At 37.9% G+C, this 24,981-nt stretch overlaps 1 protein-coding gene across 3 annotated transcripts in view; it reads right to left on the bottom strand.

The window, feature by feature from the left end:
- Positions 1-24,981, bottom strand: part of parn (poly(A)-specific ribonuclease (deadenylation nuclease)) — a 118,430-nt gene that overhangs the window by 55,032 nt on the left and 38,417 nt on the right. For all 3 annotated transcript variants that reach the window (XM_078558915.1, XM_078558916.1, XM_078558917.1), the window contains exons 13-20: positions 23,510-23,587; positions 22,848-22,891; positions 22,617-22,659; positions 20,597-20,672; positions 18,457-18,567; positions 16,191-16,260; positions 3,485-3,540; positions 2,671-2,757 (exon numbers count right to left, since the gene is read on the bottom strand). In XM_078558915.1, coding sequence (XP_078415041.1) covers positions 2,671-2,757; positions 3,485-3,540; positions 16,191-16,260; positions 18,457-18,567; positions 20,597-20,672; positions 22,617-22,659; positions 22,848-22,891; positions 23,510-23,587 — 565 coding nt within the window. The remainder of the gene's footprint in view (positions 1-2,670; positions 2,758-3,484; positions 3,541-16,190; positions 16,261-18,456; positions 18,568-20,596; positions 20,673-22,616; positions 22,660-22,847; positions 22,892-23,509; positions 23,588-24,981) is intronic.

The raw sequence follows: 24,981 nt of genomic DNA, 5'->3' as shown, positions 1-24,981 counted from the left end.
CATTGTCTAAGCCTTTCTTCTTCTCATCCCTACCAACCATACAAGAGGGTGAGTGGCTGGAATTAAAGATGTAACACATCTGAAAAATGGCATACATGCACTGTGACGTAAACGCTGAGGACTGTGATCTGCATACACATTCCTATTAGTGGAGAGATATGCTGTCAACATTGGTAGCCCCACTCTCACTATAGAAGGATCAGTTTGGATAAAGTGATTGCACAATAAATGTGAATGCTGGAGAGGGATTAAAGAGGTTTGAATGACAAGATTAGAATTTCTACAGCACTCTTCAGAACACTAAGCATCCATTTCAAATTTTGTCAAAGTTCAACTGGTATTAAAAACCAAAAACTAAACAGTGTGCTCCAAGTGCTTGTTTACTTGTACCGTGCTTTTATCCAATTGACAGTTAATTTACAAGCTATTTATTACACAATTTATTTCAAAAGAACTCTTCACTACAATTTCTCTCTACCATTGCCTCATGTCCTTTATGGCATGATATCTCTTTTCAAACAGTGCATCACTGATTTCTCATTATCAGTCCCACACCAGTATGCCACATTCTCTGGCTTGAAGTCCACTAGCAAAAAAAACTGCAGGACAAGCAAAAACCAGAATAATCTGGAACCAAGAAATTACAAGACATGATCAGTGAATCATTGTTACTAAGGAACCACATGACTGAGAGCCAGGAATTTCAGGATGTGAGCAATCATGTGATTGGCAGCAAAATGAAAAGCTGCAAAATTAAAATAGGAAAGCACTTACATAAACCACAGAACACACACTACCAACACTAACGTTTAACATTTCTCCTGCATCTTCTTGTGCCACACGTCTTACTCGATCAAGATAACCAAGCAATTCTATAGTCAGATGCAAGAACAGCAGCTGGAGATCCACCCACCTTGGTGGGAAGTTTGTGGCTTCTGCAGAGCAGCAGAGCACAGCTGCCAACAGGAACCACATTAGGGCTACAGCTCTTACCCTAGTTGTACTATGCCCAAAAAGATTTAAGCTAAATTGGATTTTGCTGGCAGAGCCTTGATTCATAAAAGAGTTGATTGCAAAGAATTTTCACCAAGAGGCTTCTGTAAGCCAATTCAGTATTTTCAGGCACATGGGCAATATTCAGAAACAAATTGTTCTCTCTTGGATTATGCTTGAGATATGTTGAACATAGAATACTGTAGATGACCATTTGGAAGCAAAAGGATAAGGGAGCTAATTATGCTCCTACTGCCTAAAATGTTCTACTGAATAAAAACCTTCTGAAGGAGGCACTTAAAGTGATAATTTGAAAGAGTGCATCAAATCTAATTTTAACCAAATAACAAAGCAGCTTGGTCTTATTTTCATGATCACTCAAAAGGTGCTGAGTCCACTTTATTTCTGAAAGATTTCTAAAGCTGCCAGCAAAAATAAAGTAAATTTCTATTAAATCTGTTTAACTTCTTACTGAACAGAGGCTGCAAAAACGCACATTTTTCTAACAGGCTATGGATGGACCACCAATCTACTCCTGCCAAAGCATTTTGGCAAAGAGCATCACAATGCCAAACTGCACAGAGTTCTCAAACCAAAACAAAACAAAAATCAATTGAATGAGTATGCACCTTTATTAAAGATCTTAGATCTTTATATCATCTATTTTCTCTCTAATCAAACGTAGTTTAAAAAAAAGTTTTAGGTCATTGCTAAAACCAACAGATCTTTTGATCTGTCACTCATACTTTGTAATGGTGCAAACGTATGCATATTCACTAGTTTTGTCAGGGGACAGACACTCCTTAGTGCTATATGACAACTCCAGTTTAAAGTGCATATATTATTGAATCAAGGGCTAGGTAGTCCTCAGCTGTGATGTTTTCCCATGGCTTCAGGGGGGAGAGAAGACAAAAAACTCAAACAAAAAGAGACTGTTCTAAAACCAGCAGAATTTAGGCATAAATCGTATTAAAGATCAACAAAATAAAAGATCCAGTACGAGGTTAAAGCCAGAAACTGTAGGGTTTATAGCACTTTAAGTCAGGTGTTATTAGAATTCTTTGGGAAGCTTTTGTAGATATAGTTTTCATTCATAGCTTCCCATGTTCAAATCCTGTTGGTTCTCTTCATTCCGTGTGTAATAAATAAATGTTTTCAACTGTTATAAGTACTATGGTCTTTAAATTTGAAGTGTACATATTCTGAATAATAACTGGTTACAGACCAATAAATCAGACCATGGGTATTATTTATGCTTTAAAAATATAGTTGGTTGCAACTTGCAAACTATCACCCAAAGAGTCAAATGACAACACTGAAGCCCATTTTCTCCATGTAGCCACAAGGTTCCACAAGGGACACTGCATGGTGTGCATGTCATTTAGAAAGTTAACTCAGATTGAGAAAGGGCACATTAAAAATGCTAAACCGGATTGGGGTCTGCAGAGATATTTTTAGAAAAAATCCATTTAATTGCATAAAATTTCCCTTTTCAACAAAGCACGGATTTCAGTGGGCCTATTTTGGAGTATAGTTATCAACAAAAAAGGTGGAGAATCTGCAGCTGGAGGTTTAAATCCATCATTTTTAAATGGAGACAGTGCTAACCAGATTGCTAAATTGTACCAAATGAAACTAGCTGCTGTTCGAATTAGGTTGCAAGTAGGTGGATCCTACCAAAGGCACTGAAAAGTTGGTAGAGGTCACTGGTCTTCCACTCCTTGGGAAAACGCACGTGAAGAACATGGTCCCTCTTTGGTTGCACTGGAAAACAAAGAGTAAATACTGTAGTATCTAATCACAGAACCTCAGGGATTCAAAACTTGGTGGAGGAAAAAGTAATAAGTACAATTTGTTCTCCCAACATATGAATCAGTTAAAAATAGATGCATATGTAAGTAAGTAAGTGCCAATAACTAGTCATGGTCTAATCCTAGAACAACTGATGGCCTTCATCATTACAAAAAGCTTTTCATTACTTCCAGTGAGCTGTTGTATAGATTTTTTCTTTTCCCTGGAGCTTGTCTAACATTCCTTTCCAGAAAGTATCTAAAAGAAATGCTACACACTTTAGAGAAAAAAAAACACATGACCCACCACATATACTGTACTTGATTTTTCTCATACCAGGATTTTCTTGTAATTGCTTCAGTGCCTGCTGCATTGGACAGTAAATTCTTCAGACAAGTTTTGTTGGATATGCACAGGCTGAAGCCACTTGCTACTGTGGATCTCAAAGGATTCTATTTCACTTTTGTGGGCAAACAATTATGTAGCATTTTAAGCAAAGCATTAAGCTTCTTTCAATACAAAGGTTGGAACGCATGGATCATAAATGTGAAACAGTTCAAATTAGAGTTTGGTTTTAGCATAGAATTATTACAATCCTCCATAGGGTTACTCTGACTATATGCTTTAACATGAATAGGAAGTTGTTCAAGGGCATGTCAGTGTATGCACTTATGCATTCTAGTTCAAGTTCTGTACTTACAATCTGGCCCACTCAGATTCAGATAGGGAATGTCAATGACTCTCATTAGAAACAGCCTGCATATAAAAAAAACATAGTAGTAAGTACAAATTTATAAATCTCGTCACAATTATTTTTAGCTACAGAAATTAAATTCTACAGGTTGAGTTTACAGGTTGAACTAAAGCAATCGTGAAGAAATATTATTAGAAGGTTCTATGGGATAACAATAAACTGATCATATTCTCCATGGAAGCAAGAAATGTAAACAAGGTGTGTTATGTATATAGCCGCACTGCTTTTTCAGGCAGGTTGATGTCAATGCAATTTGGTTACTATCTGCTGTGGCTGGTGTAACCTGATTGAAAGTGCTAAGTGAATCTTCATCAGCCATCTCTCCCTTGCCTTTTTTCTATTCTTTCACGGGATATAGGTGTCGCTGGCAAGTCCAGCATTTGTTGCCTATCCCCAAATGCCCTTGAGAAGGTGGTGGCGAGCTGCCTCCTTGAACTACTGCAGTCCATCTGGTTCAAGCTTTTGCTGTCAGGGTTTGGTACAACCGAGCGGCTTGATGGGCCATTTTAGAGGGAAGTTAAGAATAACCATATTGCTATATGACTGGAGACACATGTAGGCCAGACCACATAAGGATGGCAGATTTCCTTCCCATAAGGACATTAATGAACTAGATGGGTTTTTAATGGCAATCGATGATAGTTTAATGGTCACCATTACTGAGACTAGTTTCCAATTCTAGATTAATTAATTAAATTTACCCAATTCTAGATTTATTAATTTATCAATCATTAGCCCTGTAATATTATGACTAAGCCACAGTTTCCTCCTGCTCTGTCCCATGTGCCCCAATGCCATGCTACAGCAATCATCCAGACTGAGGCGGGAGGGGGCACGCAGGGGAGGTTGTGAGAAAGAGGGTGCATGCAGTCTGGATAGTTTCACCTGCTGTGTGTTGGAGAGTTGAATGGGGCTCGAGGATACAGTGATCATAGTCCCATTTATCTCAGTGTTGTTGTGTAATTTATATCGTGGCCTTATTTCCGCACGAGTTCTAGAGGCCACAGAGGGGGTTGTAATGACTGAATTTTGTGGGGCTGCTTGGTGGGACTTGAATGGACAGATTATTGCACTTCAACAAACTGTGAAAGTGGTTAAACTGTCTAAAATAGTAAACACGCTTAATATGGTTTAAGAGGTACTGGTGCAATTCGAATAGGGACACTTGTTCAAAATAGACAATTCTCTGGGATAAGCAAGGACAATGCAAGTAATAGGGACTGGGTTGCATTACATTAATTTGTTGCCACATCCACACACCTGCTGCAAAACTGGTGCATTTAAGATATGGGATTGGGAAACACGGCCATATTGGTGGTGTATGAAGTTAGGTCATTTAGGGCTGTGTATCCTAATCTACGATACAAATGGTTTCATCTCTCCATCTCGAGGGAAAAAATTAACCCTCAAACCATTTCAAATTTCAAAAATCTGGTATAAAGCAAATTTGTCACATTAAAGTTTAGAGTTGTACAGATTGTTGCAGCAATCGCTAGAAACTGCAACATGAAAATTTAAAAATGACAATTTCTATGGAATTTATGATAGGAGAAATCTCACATTTTGAATATCTCTCAATACCAAAAAAGTTAATTTCATACTAATGGTTGCAATTCCTTTAAAAGATCCACAGATACAACTAACACAGCCACACCCAACTCTTGAAACATAAGGCCTGGCAAGCAAGTTTGACATTAAATCAAGTAGGGGCTTGCTCGACTATCTCAGTAAAATTGGATCACTTATTCAAGATAGATGTTATTCACCAATGGATTTGACTTGATAACCTATTTTAGTCAGTTAGTATTGCTACTAAATCACTTGGAATCTGCCACTTTTCTGCACATCAGCAAGTCAAAGGAGAGAAACTAATCGAGAGATATTGAAACATCGTAGAAATCGTGGCAATAGTTTGAATTCAAAACTTTCTGTACAAGATTACTTGCACTTTTTGCCAACATGTGACAGCATTAATATAGTAAGAAAACCCTTTTAAAGGGATTGTTGCTTTTCACCAGTACCTTTGATTTCCCTTCCACCTTGGAGTTAAATTTTCCTATATCCAACAGGATCGAGGATCAATAGCAGTCTTCCTTTCATGGCTTACTTGCAGTACTGAGCACTAATTATTGGCTCCAGGTCTGTATACTTTTAGACACACAAATGATAAAAATCTACTTTCTACCATGCAAGAGTCTTGCATCCTTTTTATGGTATGCACTGTTATGAACAGCGTAAAGTGTAAATGGAACAGACTTTGACTTTCCTGATGAACTCAGGAACAATGAAGCATTCTACCATCCTTCTTACTGCCCAGATTGGCAATGATGCATGGTTTCATCTACAAAAATGACTCTAAAAGTCATAATATAGCACTTAATTTATGGCAGCAGGCAAACTAAAACCCACCATTTTTAGACGAATTTCAAATGCATCTTGTAACTGCCAAATGCATTCTATAACTGCCATATCTACATCAGTTTAAAAAAGACTGCAAGAAAAGACTGGTGTCTTTCATTTCCTCTGGATCTCTCAAAACATTTTACCGCCAATTATTTTTGAAGTGTAGTTAGGTCTATAATGTAGGAAAACTTACAGTTTGGACCCCCCCCCCCCTCTCAACAGTTATAGTCCTTTCTATGGAATTATGAGTTAAAACTTAACATTTTGTGTGTTAAGTGAATAGAATAGCACACCAGAGAATAAACAATCGACTCTTGTACTACTCATAGAACCACCCCAGTAGTACAAGTGCTCTATATACATCCCAATCTCACTAACAGATAGGATAACATTACACAAGAGACTATGATTCAGGCTAAACCTACAAGCCAAGTAAAATAAACCTACAGATAAACACAAATATAGTGCATAACACTCACTGATAGTTCAGATAGTCACCAAAAATGAGAGAGATGTTAGAAGAGTCTTAACTTCTGTTTTAGATAAACTCAACAGGACACTTCAGCCCCATGGCCCTACTCCCACTACTACAGCAGCAGCAATTCGCATTTATATAGCATTGTTAACTTCGTAAAATGTCCCCAGGTCCTTCACAGAAGAGGTCCCAAACAAAAAAAGCTACCTAGAGAGATATTAGGACAGGTCATCAAAAGTTTGGTCAAAAGAGAAGAAAATGAGAGGTATAGTGAGGGAATTCCAGAATTTAGGGCCTAGGCAGCTGAAGGCACAATGGCAGGATAATGAAAATTAGGGTTGTGCAAGAGGCCAACGTTGAGTGTAGAGACCACAATGGACTGCGGGGTCAGAACTAACAGAGAAAAGGACAAAGGCTGCAATAAATGCATCAGGTCTGGTCAGATTTGGTCACTCAAATGAAAAGCAAACCTTTCCCAATAGGCAAATTATCCCTAAACAGCCCTCACGTTAGATATTAAATTGTCTGATGAAATGTTCATTAGCTCATACCTGAATCAAAACCCATTTCATATCATGGGTGTTAATTTTGAATCAAATCACCTTCCTAGCAAGAAAGCCAAACCCCGGCAGGTCAGCAGTTATAGATAATGGCTCAATCTCCTTCAAACAGTGGCAAACTTGACATCACACGAGGTATCAGTCAAACAACTTTATCTTGCTGAAGCTCTAACAAAACCCCACACCCTAAACAAAGGCAGACTCTGCGAGTTTGAATCTCCCAAACTGTGGAATGAGATTGAGATTACTCAAAAATAAGCTAGTACCTGAAGACATAGATAAATTCTTTCAGAAACATGATTTAAAAACTTGTTACATTGGCCTAGTTACACTTTCACAGGAATAGATAACAAAATATCTCATAACTGCCAGTGTATCATGAATCTCAAACTCTACTACAGTTGAAATAAGATTGAAGATCAAGTAATGAAATAGACTATTTAAAAAAAACTTGACACAGCCAACCATAGATTCAAACAAGATTAAAAGCTAAGGTGGCCCACCTGTTATCTGGCCTTAGTTGATCTGTATCAATTGACAGAAACTGGTTTGAGAATCAAATTTTACTTAGCCAGCAGAGGTTGAATAGGTTAACTGTTATCTCTGTTTTTTGGATACTTTGATAAGTACCAGAATGAAGCTCCAACCCATCAATTCCAGAAGAGATAAAAAACACAAGTGGTTTTTCAATTTTGAAAAGCTATGAGGTAGATTTTCACAGCCTCACCTGCCCAAGTTGAATTAGCTTGCCTATAAGTTTACCCAACCATGTTAATGAACATTTGGCAGAGGATAGGAATAATGCAACGGCCCCGGTGGCACTAAAGCCACGCATCTACAATAGTCATAAATACTTCTTCAATCTTCATGTGCCTCATGGTAGTATTGTCTGTTCAGGATGTTCCTGAAACAGCAATGGTAGCCTGCTGCTCAAAGTTCAAGATTATTAACGCTTTAAGGCTTGTTTGCGTAAAAGAACAAAAATGAAATAGGATCCCGATTAGCAACTACAATATGTTCAGCACGTGTGTTGAACCATCTTCAGACTTGTGCTTACATCACTTTCAGGGAGGTGAGAAATAAGGAGAAGCTGGAGAAGAAAAAAAACCCAGGTTAACTCAAAACCCACCCTTTTATTGTAATTAAATGTTAAGGCTTCTTTTTCCTGGTCAATTTACGTGCAGGAATTAAAACAAATACCTCTCTCATTCTAGATGCTGGAAGAAAGAATTTATTGACAACATTTTCATTCTCCAGAGCATTGTTACTGTCTTTGAATGATAAAACCTTGGAAAAAGTGGCAAGAACTGGAATGATTCATTTGCATCACCAGGAGGTATCTAATTAGCATTGCCAGCATATCTTCCTGCAATTCAGTAAATGCTGAATTGCCAAATGACAGCCCTGGCATACTGAGGAAGAAACTGTCTTAGCAAGGACTATTCTGAGATACTGCACTACAAACTGTTAACAACACCTTGCTCAAAAATACAGCAAGCTTTTTTGCCATGGTGAAAAATTAATTTTAAAAATAAAAAATGGAACACAGAAAAGCTCATTATACTTACTGCTTTGGCAAAGACAAGCCACATCAATTTTTACAGAAACTATTTAACTTGGTATTCTTTGACAATCTATCCCAAAATTACATGCAATGGAGTAAATCCTTATAAACATGCAAATTTCCATAAATGCTTTGATTAGTATTTCTACAAATCTACATAAAGAACAACCAAATGCAGCCTCCATGCACAATAAAATGTTTTGTACCAAAATGTTCAGTGATTGAATTCAGTCTTTAAATGGTAAATTTGCCAAGTTTGACCTAATGCACTGAACACTACAAAGTTAGTTTGAAAGATTTTATAGATTAAAAAAGTAAAATCATACAAATGAGAACACATTAGACATTAATAGAACACTACAGTATGAATTATAAAAAGTAAATACTTACACTTCAAGAGAGATGGTGTTCCAAAGTGTGAACAGAATTGGGATGGTCTTGCATTGTGCAAGGAGAAGGTTCCAAGGGATTTTGTGTCGTGCAAAGGATCTTGTGTGATCTGATGGTTTTGGGGAGTGAACTTGAGGTGCAGAAATATGGTTGTGTGTCCAGGAGAAGTCTAAAGCCTGGCAGAACTGAGGGGAACCCTCCTGAAAAGTAAGTGGCCCAAATTTCCCAAGGCCTGTTAGGGGTGGTCAGCCCCAACACAGTCTCTAGTTTAACAGCCCTGGTCCTACTTTGGCTGCTGGGTTTTGGGTTTACCTACTGTCAGCATCAACTAGACATTAAACAGAGGTCCTGGCTGCCCTCTCAGGTACTATCAAAGAGCAAGTGAGTTTTCCCAGTCTCCTGATTCTTCAACCAACACCACCAAGTATTTAAATTTGTAATTTCTATCATTGCTGTTTGTGGCATCTTGCTGTGTGCAAATTATCGGCTGTACTTTCCTGCATTTCAACAGTAACTACAAAAAATAATTCACTGGTTTGGTAGTGCCCTGAGGTCATGATTTGTATGCAAATGCACATTCCATCCTTCTTTCTAATGACACACGCAAAGTCCCAAAGGGTCAAAAGCAGACAAGCTAGGTTGGGCTTGCCAGAAATGGCAAAAGCTGAACAGCATTAGGCTGAGGCATTTGGAGCTCAGGGAGACAGCAGTTGCAGATCTGAGAGATCTAGTCTGGAAGATCATCTTAAGAGTAAGCTAAATGACAGGGATCAATGGTTTTAAAAAAAAGTTTAACAAAAGTTGAATTAAGTTTTACAGACAGGAGTGACAGGCGTTGCAGGAAAGCATTCTCTCCATTTACAGAAGCATGTGCCCCAAACAAATGAAGAATTTGGTGAAATCAACAAGTTGGTACATATTTAACACAAAATATAGGTTATGATCAGCCATAAGTTTTTGAGTTGGCAGTTTACAAAACAGTCCTTTAACATAATGTTTACACCACACTGAATTCTCCAGTGTGTGTGTTCAAATATGATAACACTACATTCATTATCTGCACTTCACAACTATGCTGTAAACAAGCATTTCAACTACGCAGGTCTGGTTGAAAGGAGATAGTCTCAAATAGTTAGGTGAAATTGATGTTTACTTACCAAAGCGCACACAAAATATTTCTGGATGATTTGATAAGACAAAAGTCATTGGAGGCATAAAACATGGAAGGGGTCCCAATTGGTAAATGCCTCCAATCTACAGAGATTGAGACACTCAGGCCAACAGATGTGAGGTTTAATCTGTGGTCTGTGCGACAATTAGTCCCAGTGCCCCTGAAAACTTGGGGATATAAAATAAAGAATAAAAGCTTTTTTTATTCCTTCATGGGAGGTGAATGTCACTGGCAAGACCAGCAACTGTTGCCCATCCCTAATTGTCCTTGGGAAGGCAAATGTGAGTTGCCTTCTTGAACCACTGCAACCCATGTGTTGTAGGTACACCCACAGTGCTGTTATGGACTGAGTTCCAGGATTTTGACCCAGCAACAGTGAAGAAACGGCAATATATTTCCAAGCCAGGATAGTTTGCAACTTGGGAGGGGAACTTGCAGGTGGTGCTATTTCAATCCATCTGCTGCGCTTGTCCTTCTAACTGGTAGAGGTTCAGAGTTTGGAAAGTGCTGTTGAAGGAGGTTTGGCAAGTTGCTGCAATGCGTTTTGTAGATAGCAAAAACTTTTAAAAACTCTGCGCACATTTGAAGTACTATCAGGTCAGCCATGCTCTTATTAAAAGGTGGAGCAGGCTCGAGGGGCCGAATGGCCTACACCTGCTCCTTGTTCTTATGCTCATAAAATACATACGCACGTGTGATTGTGTATGGCTGCAAAGCTCCCACCTACGGTTTAAACAGACTGCTTAACCTGTATTTAGATATCAGAGAACCATTGATACTGCATTCAAATATGTCACAGCATTCAGACAAGGATACAAAAATAAGGAGAACCCCCACAGTGGGAAGAGTATGAAAGAAACCATCGCCGAGCACTTATTACAAAGGCACTACTTTTAACCCTCGATCAGAATCCTGCATGCATATCCTAATTAAACTTCTGTGCCGATAATGGAGGCAAATCGCAGAGAGCGGTCTCCAGCCTTATGAAAACACTGCTGATAGCACTGGTGGGAATAAAATACCCCTATCAAACACAAATAAAAGGGCTGGCAGAGATACAAGGAAACAAAGATGAAGTGGAACAATATTTTATCTTTATGCAGACATTTTTTTTCATTCTGCAGTTTTCTTTGAAGAGTTAGGACACATGCAAGAATAATACGAATAGAAATCTAGTACCATTGGGTGATGATGCCAATGCTGGACCCATACGGTTTACACTGCTGTTTACTAAATTCCCTCCTCCTCCCCCTCTATGTCAATTTCTTAGAGCCATTCAGTAGTAGGCAAATGTTGGCAGAGAAAAAAAAAATACACAATTTAAAAATTTACCAGTAACTGGTCGTGATTGTTAGGAGTCAACAATGTGGTCAACTCTTAACTGCCCTCTGAAGTCCAAGGGCAATTAGGGACAGGCCACAAATGCTGGCCTCGCCAGCAATGTTCACATCTCATGAAAGAACAAAAACACAAGTTTGGTCGCAGATTATTTGAAAGGGCGAATGAGCTTCAGTTGCATCATCTGAAATACATGTCGAGTGTGATTTAGAAAAAAAAAGGGCTACATCTATATTTCTTAAACATTTGAAAATGTTTAACTAAGATGAACGAAAGTGAAAATGGCCCAAGATCAGGATTGTCACTCCCCTCAGGCAGAAGCAACTGGGTGTAAAGCAAAGCATTAACTACACTAAATTCACTGCACCCAATTACAGATATACAGATAATGGCAATGGAAATAAAAGACCTACTCACTTGCTCTGACAACTATATTAGACTACATGGTGTGCGCCAAAGTATGTCATTGCCACAGCAACCTTTCAAAGTTGGCTGACATTAGCTGCATTTCTGAAATTAAATCTCGTCAATGGTGGCTTTGAATACAGCCAATCCTTTCAAAATATCTTCAGAACCTAAAAACATGCTATTTATATTGATTATGGTACAATGTATACATGCCATGAACTGCTGCCTAAATTACTTTTTAAAAGGATATACACACCATCACCAGGAAATGCAAGTTGAGCATTAGGGAATGAACACAAGGGAGTAAATGTCACACATATGCATGAACAGTATTCTGAAGTAAGCAATCCAACTGACATATAATCACACATACATATAAAATATATAATGTGTGCAAATGTTTATATGACTCATCCATAAATACAAGCAAACTTTGCTTTTTATAAAAAAACTGCTTGCTCTCCTGTCTCTGGCCCCTCATTGCATCACTGTACCATTCATCTGTCATCCTCTCTTGCTCTCATCATGCACTCAGGGGAATTCCTTTAGAGGCAATGAATTCAATAATTTCAAATAACTCCAACTCCACACAGATGTCCATATTGCAAAAGCAACAGCAGACTGAATCACATTTATTAGGTCATCCACGACATATGCATACCAATTCCGTGACCAACTTTGAAGAAACTCTTTCCCCTTCAAAATATTTATACTTTGACACAGTAAAGCCTCCTAATTATGACATTCACTGATGCTACTTAGCTCAAGAGCTGCAGTTCCATCTTCCTCCAGAAGAACAATCTCAAATAGTTCAGCAGGTGGCTGGAGAACTCGTATTTCCCTGGATCCATGCCACCGCCTGTTGTTTGTGTTTCAAAGAGATTTTTTGCACTTTTGAAGTGTAGTCACTTAGAATGTAGTAAGAGCAGCAACCTATTTGCACCCAGCAAACTCCCACAAACAGCAACACTATAATGACTGGATAATCCATTTTTGTTATGTTGATTGAGGGATAAATATTGGTTAGGACACCAGGGATAAATCTCCGGCTCTTCCTCCAAATTGTGCCATGGGTTCACTTACATCCATCCTAGAGGGCAGGCCGGGCCTCGGTGCCTCCACCTGTACAGCACTCCCTCAGTCCTGCACTGGAGCAAGTTCTGGAGTGAACCCACAAGCTTCTGACAGAGCCGAGTGTGCTGCCAATTGTGCCACAGCTGACAAATCTGCCGGGGCGGGGGGGGGGGGGGGGGGGCTCAAACATGACTGAAAGACCAACAGACTTCTTGCAAATCAGCAAACGTAACCCATCATTCATTGCAGATTCAGAAGTATCACTATGAGCAACATCCAGGATCAAAATCCACCGAGCAGTAGATTACCATTGCCACCTCACCCTTGCACATTTTCACCTCCTGGCACCATGCTGGCACAGGTAGCCAACCCTACAAGTGACCACTGAATCAAGAGAAGTGCAATGCTCATGAGTAACTGAGTGGCTATTTTCCCTCTTATTCAACTTTTTATCTACTCAACTTTCAACACACTCCCCCATTCCCCATATCCTCTTTGATGCATGTAAATATTAAATACTAATTCCACAGAAATAACATTTCCGACAATAAAATCATTAACAAATCTAGTACTACTGTGAGATTTTCATGGAATAGAAAGCCATGGTTTAACCCAACAAAATTCCTCTTGCTCTTGTTGACTACTCACTCTCAATCATTATGAAAGATTTTTGTCATATACCCTCGATTTAAATTTACACTTCAACGACAATTCAAGAGAGACAAGTTTGAATGCTGACTGAAGAAAACAGCCCACCTTCAACAACCAATACAAATGACTTGTTGGGTAGAATCACTAACTGGAAAACCCCACCCTATTAAGTTCATTTTAGGCTACAGATTCACCACACCCAACTAATCCACAAATAGGTACTGAAATCAGAAGCTACTACTAGCTCATTCAATGCATGTAGGCGAGTATTAAAAGTGACACATAACCATGTAATGAAGGGGAGAAAAAAGGAGAAATAAAGTGTGGATGAAAAGCACAAAAATGCGTAACAAAAAAAATTACTGGGTGAAAGATCATATATCTCAAGCCATAGTTTCAACCCAACTCATAAGCCCAAGCGCCCTCCTTCATCTGGTTGAACTACATTTCTGTTGTATGTAATGAAACAGAAACAGAACATATCTGGGGCAAGTCTTGAATTCCATCCCTCAATGGAGGTCAGGTGACAAACTATTCAATTACATCAGAAACATCAAATTATTTTTTTTGAATTGATTTAACTTAAGAACACAACTTCTTGCTCAGCTTTCAAAAATGTACACTTTGGATTGGTAACTAGAAAGTGTAATCACCACCATTCAGGATCTGCAGAATATGAAATTAATAGAATAATGGTGCAGATCCAGACATTATCTACCAGACGTTGCAAATACATTGAAATTTGTTCAACATTATTTTTGCTGCAAACATTAAAAAAAATTTGCATTTATATAGCGCATTTCATGACCACGGTGGGGGGTTCAAAGTCAATGAAGTTCTTTTCAAGTGTAGTCACTGTTGTGATGCAGAAAACATGGCAGCCAATTTGCACACAGCAAATGCCCACAAATGGCAATATGGTAAGTGACCTGTAATCAGTTTTAGTGATGTTAATTGTGGGATAAATATTGGCCAGGAAACTGGGGTAATTCCCTTGTTGTTTTTCAAAATAGTGCCGTAATATCTTTAACATTCACCAGGGAGGGTAAATCAGGCCTTAGTTCTTTTTGTTGCTTCTGAAAGACAGCACCTCCGACAGTGCAACACTCTCTCAGTACCGCACTGGAGAGTAAGCCAAGATTTTTTGTGCTCAAGCCCCGAACTGGGACTTGAAGCCACAACATTCTGATCCAAGGCAAGAGTGCTACTCACTGAGCCATGACTGCATATCCTGCCATAACCCTCAAGAGTTAAATCTGGAAAGACTGTCCCTGACTACAAAATAGAGAAACACAGCAAAGGTAAACTCTTCTATTACTAAAAGCTTTGTACAATGTTTGAGAATTGCTGAGTGCAGTATCTCAAATACCGATGATCGATATCACATCGCTAGCAGAGACCAATAGATTTCCATTGGCCGTTCACACCCAAGAGAGAAACTTCAGCATTGGAACATAGGAGGCCACTATCCCTTCATTCAATAAGATCAGCTGATCTGGTTGTGGTCTCAGCTCCGCTTTCCTTTCTGCCCCATAATTCTTCACGCCCATGCCTAACAAAAATCTGTAATTCTGCCTTGAATAAATTCAAAAATCCAACCTCCACTATTTTCGGGGGAAGAGAATTCCACACACCATCAACTCTTTGGGAGAAAAAGTTTCTCCTCATCTTTTTCTTAGTTTAAAAATAAGAGATCTCCCTTATTTTTAAAATATGTCCCTTAGTTTCAGTCTCTCCCACAAGACAAAGTATCCTCCGGGCATCCACCCTATCAATTCCCCTCAGGATCTTATGTTTCAATAAGATCACCTCTCATTCTTCTAAACTCCAATTTGTATAGGCCTAACCTGTTCAACCTTTCTTCACATGACTACCCCTTCATCCCAGGAATGAGTCCAGCTGACCTTCTCTGAACTGCTTCTAAAGCAATTACATATTTTCTTTATAAAATAAGGAGACCAAAACTGCACACAGCACTACAGATGTGGTCTCAACAAGGCCCTATACAGCTGTATCAAAATTTTCCTACTTTTATATTCCATTTCTCTTGCAATAAACACCAATATACCATTTGTCTTCCCAATCACTTGCTGTATCTACATGCTAACTTTGAGAGATTCAGGTACCAGAACACTCGATCCCTCTGTGCCACAGAGTTCTGCAATCTTTCTCCATTTAAATAGTATATTGCTTTTCTATTCTTCCTGTCAAAGTGAACAAATTCACCTTTGCCCACGTTATACTCTAGCTAAAATTACAAAAATGTAATGTGGCCATCTTGCTTCTCTACTCTTCAGCACAATCTCTAGCTCTGTTCCCATGCACACCTATCCCCTCATTTGCCCCAATAATGTATTAGCAACAGTTCTGCTCAAAGCCTATCCAAAATGAGCTTCTCCCTACTCCCAAGCAGCTTTTGAATACATACCACTACCCGGTCCCATCATAATTCCAACTGCAACCCAGCAGGAACCATACAATAGAATATCTTTTAGTATCCTGAAAGAAAATAGCAATTATGTCCCATTACTGTCCCAGGGAAATTGCTGTTTTGGCTACAGCTGCCATTAATAAAACAAAAATGCAGAAACAAGCATAGTGATAATAAGGGCACTTACTTGTTAATAAAAGGTTCAACCAGTTTAGATTTGGCAGGAACAAAAACTTTAGGGGGACTGAGGAATGAACCTAATTAAAAAGAAAAAGAAAATCTGCTTTAAAATACAACCACCAGATTGTAATATATTGTTCCACTTTAAACATCTTAAAAGTACAAGTTACCAGGACTAGAATTGCCAAAGTAAATAAATGGGCTACTCTGACTCAGAGGCAGCTTTCATGACTAATAAACATTCATTTCCTCCATGTAGTGACTGCTCCAGTGAAACCATTCAAAATAAAATTGAAAAACTGACAATAATAAATCCCATTAATGAGTAAAGACTTGTAACATGAAGCATCTCTTTCCTAAATTCACTTCCTATTTTAAGTTTTCTGGAAAAAAAATCAGTTCAACTAACAACTGTCAAGTGTTATTAAGGAAGAATCCTCTTCCTGCATTAAAGTCCTATGAACTGTATCATAACTTAATACTTAGCCTTTTTAAATATACATTGCCTCTCCTCCACACCATTATTTTTACAACACCATAAAGTTACCACATTGTGGTTCTAAAATGGTGTAAAACCTGTCAGAGTATTGTTATGACGTGGCAGGTGATGTGCGCCAGGCGGACCAAATCCACGAGGGAAACTTGGTCGCACTATCACAATGGTTTTGCAATTTGTATTTATTATGAGATGCAGGCACTGAATGCTGAAGTAATCAGTCAACCAAGGCTGAGAGATTTTAAAAAATTAAATTAAAATATTTAACAAAAGATTTCAAGCACATACATAAGACTACAAATTACTACTATTAATAACAACTCCCCAAGATTCCTAATTAACCTGACTCCCAGTTAGATCTCCTTTAAGGCAACGGTCCAAAAATAGATTTTAGATTTTAAACAGATCCACCAAATTAACACAATACCCTGGACAGTGGAATTCCAAATGGCTTTTCTCCAGCTTCAGTTTTGGTACACAGCAGGCTTATGCACAAATACTGGAGCCTTCATTAAGGCTATTTCACACACTTCTTAGATCTCATCGCCTTCTCCTTGCACGTAGCCCTTCATTCTCCTTTATATGCGGTTCTCTTTTTTTAAGGTATAAATTCTATTATTTCATATGTCTTTGAAACTGTATCTCCCTCATAATATAAAAACTTTCATGGGTGCCAATTTTGCCAGAAACCTTTGGAAAAAATAAACACACTCCTTAGCCTAACTTATCTGGCGAGTTGTAAACAGACTAAAATCCCTCTGAAATCCAAATCTCCCTTCATCTAACTAAAAATGCAAATTCCCATCACACTTTACATGCTAAGCCAGCATCCATATTGACTCATTCGTATGTCAAGCACTTACCTTCTTTTGATGAGTTAAAGCTTGCAGTCTACTTGACTCCGAATGTAATTAAAATCACAGACAGACCCAACTATACTTACCCCCATAAACCTACTTCACAATAAACCAGAAAAATATTCTGAAAATTATTATACTTTCATGACAGTATAATCATGATTAATCAGGAATATCCTAATTTAAACTAAAAAATACCTTCTGGATGAAGCCAATCACAATAATAACTTTTTAGTATTTCAAATGGAATCCAAATGTATAATTACAATTAGTCAAGCAGATTAATTGCTGTACTGTGTAAAGCTATTCTAGAAGACTCAAATTGGTCAGTTAGCCACACAAACTAGATTGTAGGCAAATGGAATTGTACAACATTTAACACTCAGGACAATAGGATTTCACACCAATGATTTGTAATGGAGAAGTTTCAAATATCTGATTAAATTGGAGACATTTTCTATTAAATATTTCATTCAGCAGTTCAATGAAATATAATTATGTATATACATAGTTCAGTGGTATCTATATTAACAGCATAGATACAGTTAACAAGTATCTCAAACCGTAAACAGCCAATCTTCTTATTTGAATTGTAAATCAACTAGGCCTTACAGACACTAGCAAGTCACAGCATATCTATGTTCACAAAGTTTAGGAAATTCTCTGCCATGAAGACTAAATATACATTATTGAAAAACAATTGGGAAGAAAAATCTCTGTTCTTCCCTTCCCCTTGAACTGCAAGGGTAGTCAATTTTTTTGAAAGTACTTCCACCTACCAGGCTAAGAATTTTTAAAAATCTATCAACAGGAGACAAATTCCAGGTTCCAACAATTCTAGAATCCAAATCTGCAATAATCTTGGTGTTCAATAATCACTCATACTTCATCTAAAATGTAATCTCTTCCAACATCCATACCTAGATGATTTGCCATCGAGATGAAACACAAGCCGGTTATATATGCATCATAACCCGCTTCATGTAGTTGTTCTGAGGCAGTGTTATAGCTCGGAAATCCCTCAGCACTTTCTACAAAAGAGAGGTAAAACTTCAGATCCCAATATGAACTGGTAAACAAAACAAGACAACAAAATCCATTCTAAAAGAATCTGCAAATGAAGTATTAAACATTTCTTGTCCTATTCAGATAGTGCTGAACATGTATTTCTATCAGATTCTGTTTTAAATCAAAATGGTCCACATAAACTGTTGCAGTTTTCTAAGAGAATTTATTACAAAACAAAATCTGTTCAATCTTCAAGGTCAATTACATTTAACGTTGTGACATTGAAGGTTGGAAGCTTCATATGGATAGATGTGAAAGCTATACTGCTAGTAACCTAGACATCCACATACATATTAACAGCCACATAATGTTTGAATAATGAAGATAAGCCTTTAACTTTTCATGCCTACACTACAGTCAGTATAGGTTAGCATATAGAAATTGAGAATTTCAACATTAAAAACTTATAGAACAGAAGTAATACCTACAACATAGTTAAAAAGGGATCTCAAGGATATGGTAAGCTGAGGAAGGCTTGAACATATGTATACATGGTGGGCATAGCTATTCAATTCCCCACCTCTTTCCCCACCTATTTCCATTATTTTTAAATCTAAAACTAAAACCTTGTTAGTCTTTTCCACCCCACCCCCACCAGAGCTGTACTTTGAGTATCCTGTCTTCCATTCTTAATTAGCACTTTTCTTAGACAAATATCACCACCTTCAACACCTCCTTGATCCTTTTGTCTGTGACATCTTTTGATTATCTGCTCCTATCACTGCTTGCTTATCTCCACAATCACCATACCCTCAACTTCTCTCTCCCCCACCCCGCCCCCACCCCACCTTAAACCAGCTTATATTTCACCCCTCTCCTAACTATGCTTCAGTTCTGCCGAAGGGCCGTGAAGGCTCGAAATGTTAACTGATTTCTTCTCCACCGATGCTGCCAGACCTGCTGAGTTTTTCCAGGTAATTCTGTTTTTGTTTTGGATTTCCAGCATCCGCAGTAGCTTTTAGCATTTTGTTTTTATAGCTATTCAATTGATGTCTGTACAGCAATGCAAGCTACTGAAAGTGGAATATTTACCCTAAGAGAAGGGAGTTAGACACTCCCAAGCAAAAGTGATGTGCATAGGTCCTAATCACTCATGAGATGATTTTGTATTCAGCTTATCCTCAAATACTTGATTCACAAACTACAGTTCCAATATAAAATTCAAATATCCATTTTACTTTGGTCCGTGAAAGGATAAATCAATATCTCCCACATCTATTATTGGAATTTACTGGAATTTGTTTTCATTCATCTCCAAAAACTCTGTCCATTGTCTTGGAAATTCTGTTGGCTGGGACTGAAGTTATAAATATGATGCTATAGCTCCAATCATTATTTGATGAAGGATTTACAACTTCTCATGTGACTGATTCAAAATTTCAACTTCCAGGACAATAACCCAAAACATTTCAAGATTAGAAGTATGGATTCCAACAGCCTTACTCCTATCATCAGTAATAAATGACAAACACTACTTTTTTCTTCCCAGGTTACTTCCAGAGCCAACATATTTCAAATGTTAAATAAGCCACTGTCCCATAAGAAATACAACTCAGAGGTTTATATGTAAACTCTATACAGGAAAATGTAGCCCTCATGCCTATCCCTACTGGTTGCTGAACAACAAAAATAATCCAACAGTTAGCACTTCCCACAAATTGGTATTAAATGTTTTGCTTCATTAAGTTTCAAATCTTTAGTAAATTGATTTCAGAAAAGATGAGTTTCTTGTCAGAAGGTATCCACCCGTGGGAAAAAAAAGGTACGAGGATTGAAGTACAAGATAACCACAAAAAAAAGAGAAAGTGGAAGAGCCCATGCTCCATTTCTCTCCTTCGCTACACACAGACAGCAACATATCAGGGAGATCTTTTATCAAAAAATAGACTAAGTTCCAATCTATTAAGTTTCAACATGAAAAGAATACTTTTGATGATTCATGATTAAACAAACAACTTTATGAAGACCACACACACTGAGTGTTCCTCTTACCAACTTTGGGAGGTCTGAAAGGTGCATCTTTTAATCGCTTTTCCAGCTCTGCAAGAGGTGTGTTCATTATCAGTTCCTACAAGGAAAAAAAAGAGTATCTCAAATTTCAAATTGAAACTAACGACCATATACTTTCACTTCTAACAGTGCTTCAGTATTAGGAAGCTCTGTGCATGTTTGGTTCACAGTACGTTTTACCACACAGTAAATTCCTGATCTCCAGGTGGCATTTCCCTACAAGGAGCGGAAAAATGGGGAACGTGCAAGACTTGGATTAACCCATGTTGCTCACACACCACCTGGTGGCCAACTCCATGACACAAAGAAGCAAAATCGCATACAACAATCTGATCAAGGAATAGTGGTGCAAGACCTAGAAAGAGGGATGCGAATAGCTTTAAAGAAAGAAAACTGGGCACAGCATCCCCCTCTAATTTTGTTCAACAAATTTAACAGCGAGTGGTGAAGCCATATTGTGTAGTAGGTACTATGTTCAATCTTCAGCTCCAAGTTAACAGGTCTCCAAAGAATCAACAGGGATTCACCCTTACTACACAAGTCAAGATTTCTGTGGATGATCAAGTTTAACTTCATGCTCAAAATTGTTCCAAAACTTATTAACAATCAAGAATAATAGCTGGTCCAATAAAGTAATGAAGAGCAATCAACACTCATGAATCCTACTCAGTTGAAGCTAACCAGCTCATAGGGAGAAGATCCTTCCAAACTGAACATCCACTTAAGGGCAAGGATAAACAGGTGGAGGGCATTCATTATTTGAACAAGTATAAAAAGACACTTATTAACACTGTGGTACTGGGTAGGGCAAGGAGCTATACACTTGTAATGTTTCACTTTGTGAATGAATCTAAACTGAGTAGATTGACATCTGGTGTCCTCCTTCACCAAATGGCTGTTAGAAGTTTAATAACCACCTCCTGAAACCTCGAGGAAATGGCTTCGCTGAGTAACTGTAGAAAGCCTAATAACATGGTTAGACTTCCATAAAGTTTTTGACAGGTGTTTCAGGTGAAACGTTACTCTTAAGCTTAACGCAATGGGTATTTAATGTGAAAGCTGGTAACATATTGGCTGAAGGCTATGCTAAGTGGGATATTCCGTGGATCAGTGTTGAAACCTCTAATGTTTCTATTTACGTTAAGATTTACGTCAACAAAACTGTATTCAAAAGCTCAATGCAATCTGGCCAAATTCTCAAATAATACCAAATTGCACCTCCCCAAAGTGGGATAGTTATACTGCTTACTTCAAGTGTCAACCGAGATTAGGAGAAATAAAAGATGTCATTTTTCCTTATGTCAAAACTCCATCTAGTGACTAAACTGTGAAACAAAGTAGTAAAAAAAATTTGAGTTTACTATAAGTACTCAAAACAAAATAAAATATGCGCAAGCAGGCATTTTACCATCCTGTGTGCATGAACCACATAAACATAGAAGACTGAAGTATCATTTTGTTTTCAGAAAGAAATTCTCTTGGCAAGATTGTGAAGAGATGTTCATTAGAATTCAACTGCTTTTGATCTAAAATTGTTGATATTTAAGGAAACAATTCATACGGCTTTTTTCCATTTTGCAAACTACTTTTGTGCCAAAGATCAAAATTAGCTTTTTCCTGTGCCAAACTCCGGCAGGTTTTATTTTATTTTTTTAAATACCATGTGTAACTTTCTTAATTTGCAGCATAACTTGATTTAGATAATCTCTGCATACAATCACAGCTAGAGAAATCAGTTAGAACAAGATGTGGTGGTGAGTTTTATTGCATTGACATACTTGTGTTTAATTCTCTTCTACATGATCCTGAAAATGTGGTCTAACTGCATGTCTGACCTGGCATGTTTCCAAGATGGTGCAAGCACAAGAGTAATTTAATAACAAACCACGTGGCTTTACATTAGTACTAGGATGACTAATGCCAACAAATATGGTCTCAGTGGGACAGCACCTTCACAGTTTAAAGAATGGTAAGTATGCTCAGTAAAACACAACCAATTTACCTTAAAAGGATGTGTGCTTGCCATGAGTTTTGTATCTAGAAGCCTTCATGAGAAAAGAAACGGCATATAATTACATCAGAATGTGAAGAATCAAAGTAGGAATCTCCATACAGTCAACAGTCACAATTATTATTTTATTCTCAGAACTACCAATTAGTTTTCCAAATTTGGTTATTCCCTCTCTTCTCCTTAAAGTTGTGAATGAAATGCAAGTATCAAAATAAAACTTACCTGGTAAAAACACTTGTTGTTACTTCTTTAAATTCATTTAGCTCCTATTTAAAAAAAATAATAGTTGGACATAAAATTCAAGAGAGAGAAAAACAAACAGCAGACCACACAATCCCTTAAAGCTTTATTCATAGAGACTCCCAGAAGTTTTTTTTAAAAAGTTATTTAAATCTTCATGCTAAGGCACATGATGTGCTGGATTATCCATAAACTTCCACACAGTTAGCTTTTGCTCTCTGCTACTTTGCTGTGAGTAGGTGCCTCTATCCAGAGGTCAAGCCTTTCTTCACTGGAGCAGCAGAGGAAAAGGGTACTGAGCAATTAGGACAAGCGTTAACACCACTACACTCTTGGGAAACACTTTCGTTCTCTCTCCACTCCACTCAACAGCCAGCTCAAGGGGCATTGATGATCTTCCTGGAAAGAGCAAGCTGCCTGATGTCCAAGAAAAAAAGGATTTGAACCTTCGAATTTCTTTCCCTCTCTCTTCTGTTCCTTTCCACAAAACATATTATTGCAGTAGTCACAATAAATTGAAATATTCTTATGGAAATCACCTTCAGAGCTTCAGAGAATAGCACTCAAGCTTTGCAAACACTCATAATCAATCCCTACAGTGAAGCATTATAAAACCGAGCTCAATTTAAGTGATAAATACGTACATCAGGTAATGAGCAGAAAAACTGATGAATTGTATGCATGACATCAAGCAGCATGTTGTGTCCCACAACCAGTTTACCCTGGGAAAAAAAGGCATTATTTCTTTTAGAAAGAACAATTTATGGGCTGTTATACACAAATTACACAGCACATGATAACAGTCCATTCAACAGCATCACTTGTCTGCCAGGCCTCCCCATAACATGTCAAGATTCTACTGGAGATCAATGGTAGGGGTGAGGGTCAGGGGGTGGGGAATTGAACTTCCTGACTTTTCTAAAGATGTTACCTTGTAGTTTAAAGGGGAACTTTGGCAACGTACACTAAAAAAAATAGGGTGCTTTGTCCAACATAATTCCTCAGCATTTGCCACACTCAAATTTTAATAAAAATGCAGAGTGTAGACACAGTGAGCACATTCAGCCCAACTCTCTTCAACCTTCTGCAATTGATGAGCCTCTCCTACATTCAACAGTGTACTCACTCTCTAAAATTAATAAATACAACAATTCATGTGGTTAGGGAGAAATCCTGCAAATAGAACAAGAGAGAACACATTAACTAACTCAATAATTATCAGTGATTTCCACTGGTATAAAAAAATCCCAGTAATTGATCTTTTAAGATATTGAAATCTAAAATGTCAGATTTTTTTGGGGGGGGGAGAAAAAATGTTCTTTTGTCCTGTGCTGGGGATGGTGACTAATAATGGACTATGGCTTGTAGGCACATGTCACCATTTGGTGCTTCATTATCCTTTGTAGGAGGGTAGACAGGGAATACAGGCAGGACATTCACCTGGTGAAATTATCATAACAAAGAACAAATTACTGACACCAGAGCACTCATTTATACAAGCACCCTTATAGAGCGTTTTCGTTGAATCAGAAGGAATCCTAGGAAATTGCCTCTCAATTATAACACCTCCAATGCCACCCCAGCTCAAATGGGCTGAAGAGATAATTGCAGATGAGGGCTGAACCTAGAATATTCCTAGTCTGTATGACTCCATACTACGTGCAACCAATGCTGCTGCATTGCCACACATTTTGAAAAATTGTACTCTAATTATTCAATTCAATTAAGTCAATAAATAAAGAGAATAAAAATCTGACCAACAGCTAAAGAATGTGTCATGAAACTACCATATTTTTCATAATATTGTGGGGTATTGTAAAGTAGGGTTATGATTTTGCGCATGTGGATGGTTCTGTCTATGTGGCTGATTTAATGGAATTAGAATCCGATAGACTGCAAGATTGAAATTATCAAAAGAGTTAGGTGCACAAAGAGTATGTGAAATGCTACTGAGTGAACTAGGGTAAAGTCAGTTGATAGGGTGTGAATGAAATTTGCATTTTAGGATAAGTGGAGAAGTGTTTGATTTTCAAAGAAGCAAGATAAAGATTTACAACTGACAGGATAAATAGGGCAAGGTTATGATGTTTATTTTTCCCAAAAGGAAAAGGCCATA

The sequence above is a fragment of the Cetorhinus maximus genome, chromosome 15, assembly GCF_964194155.1.
Source record: "Cetorhinus maximus chromosome 15, sCetMax3.hap1.1, whole genome shotgun sequence".
In the NCBI taxonomy this organism is placed as follows: domain Eukaryota; kingdom Metazoa; phylum Chordata; class Chondrichthyes; order Lamniformes; family Cetorhinidae; genus Cetorhinus; species Cetorhinus maximus.
This window is presented reverse-complemented; position numbering and strand designations above follow the sequence as displayed.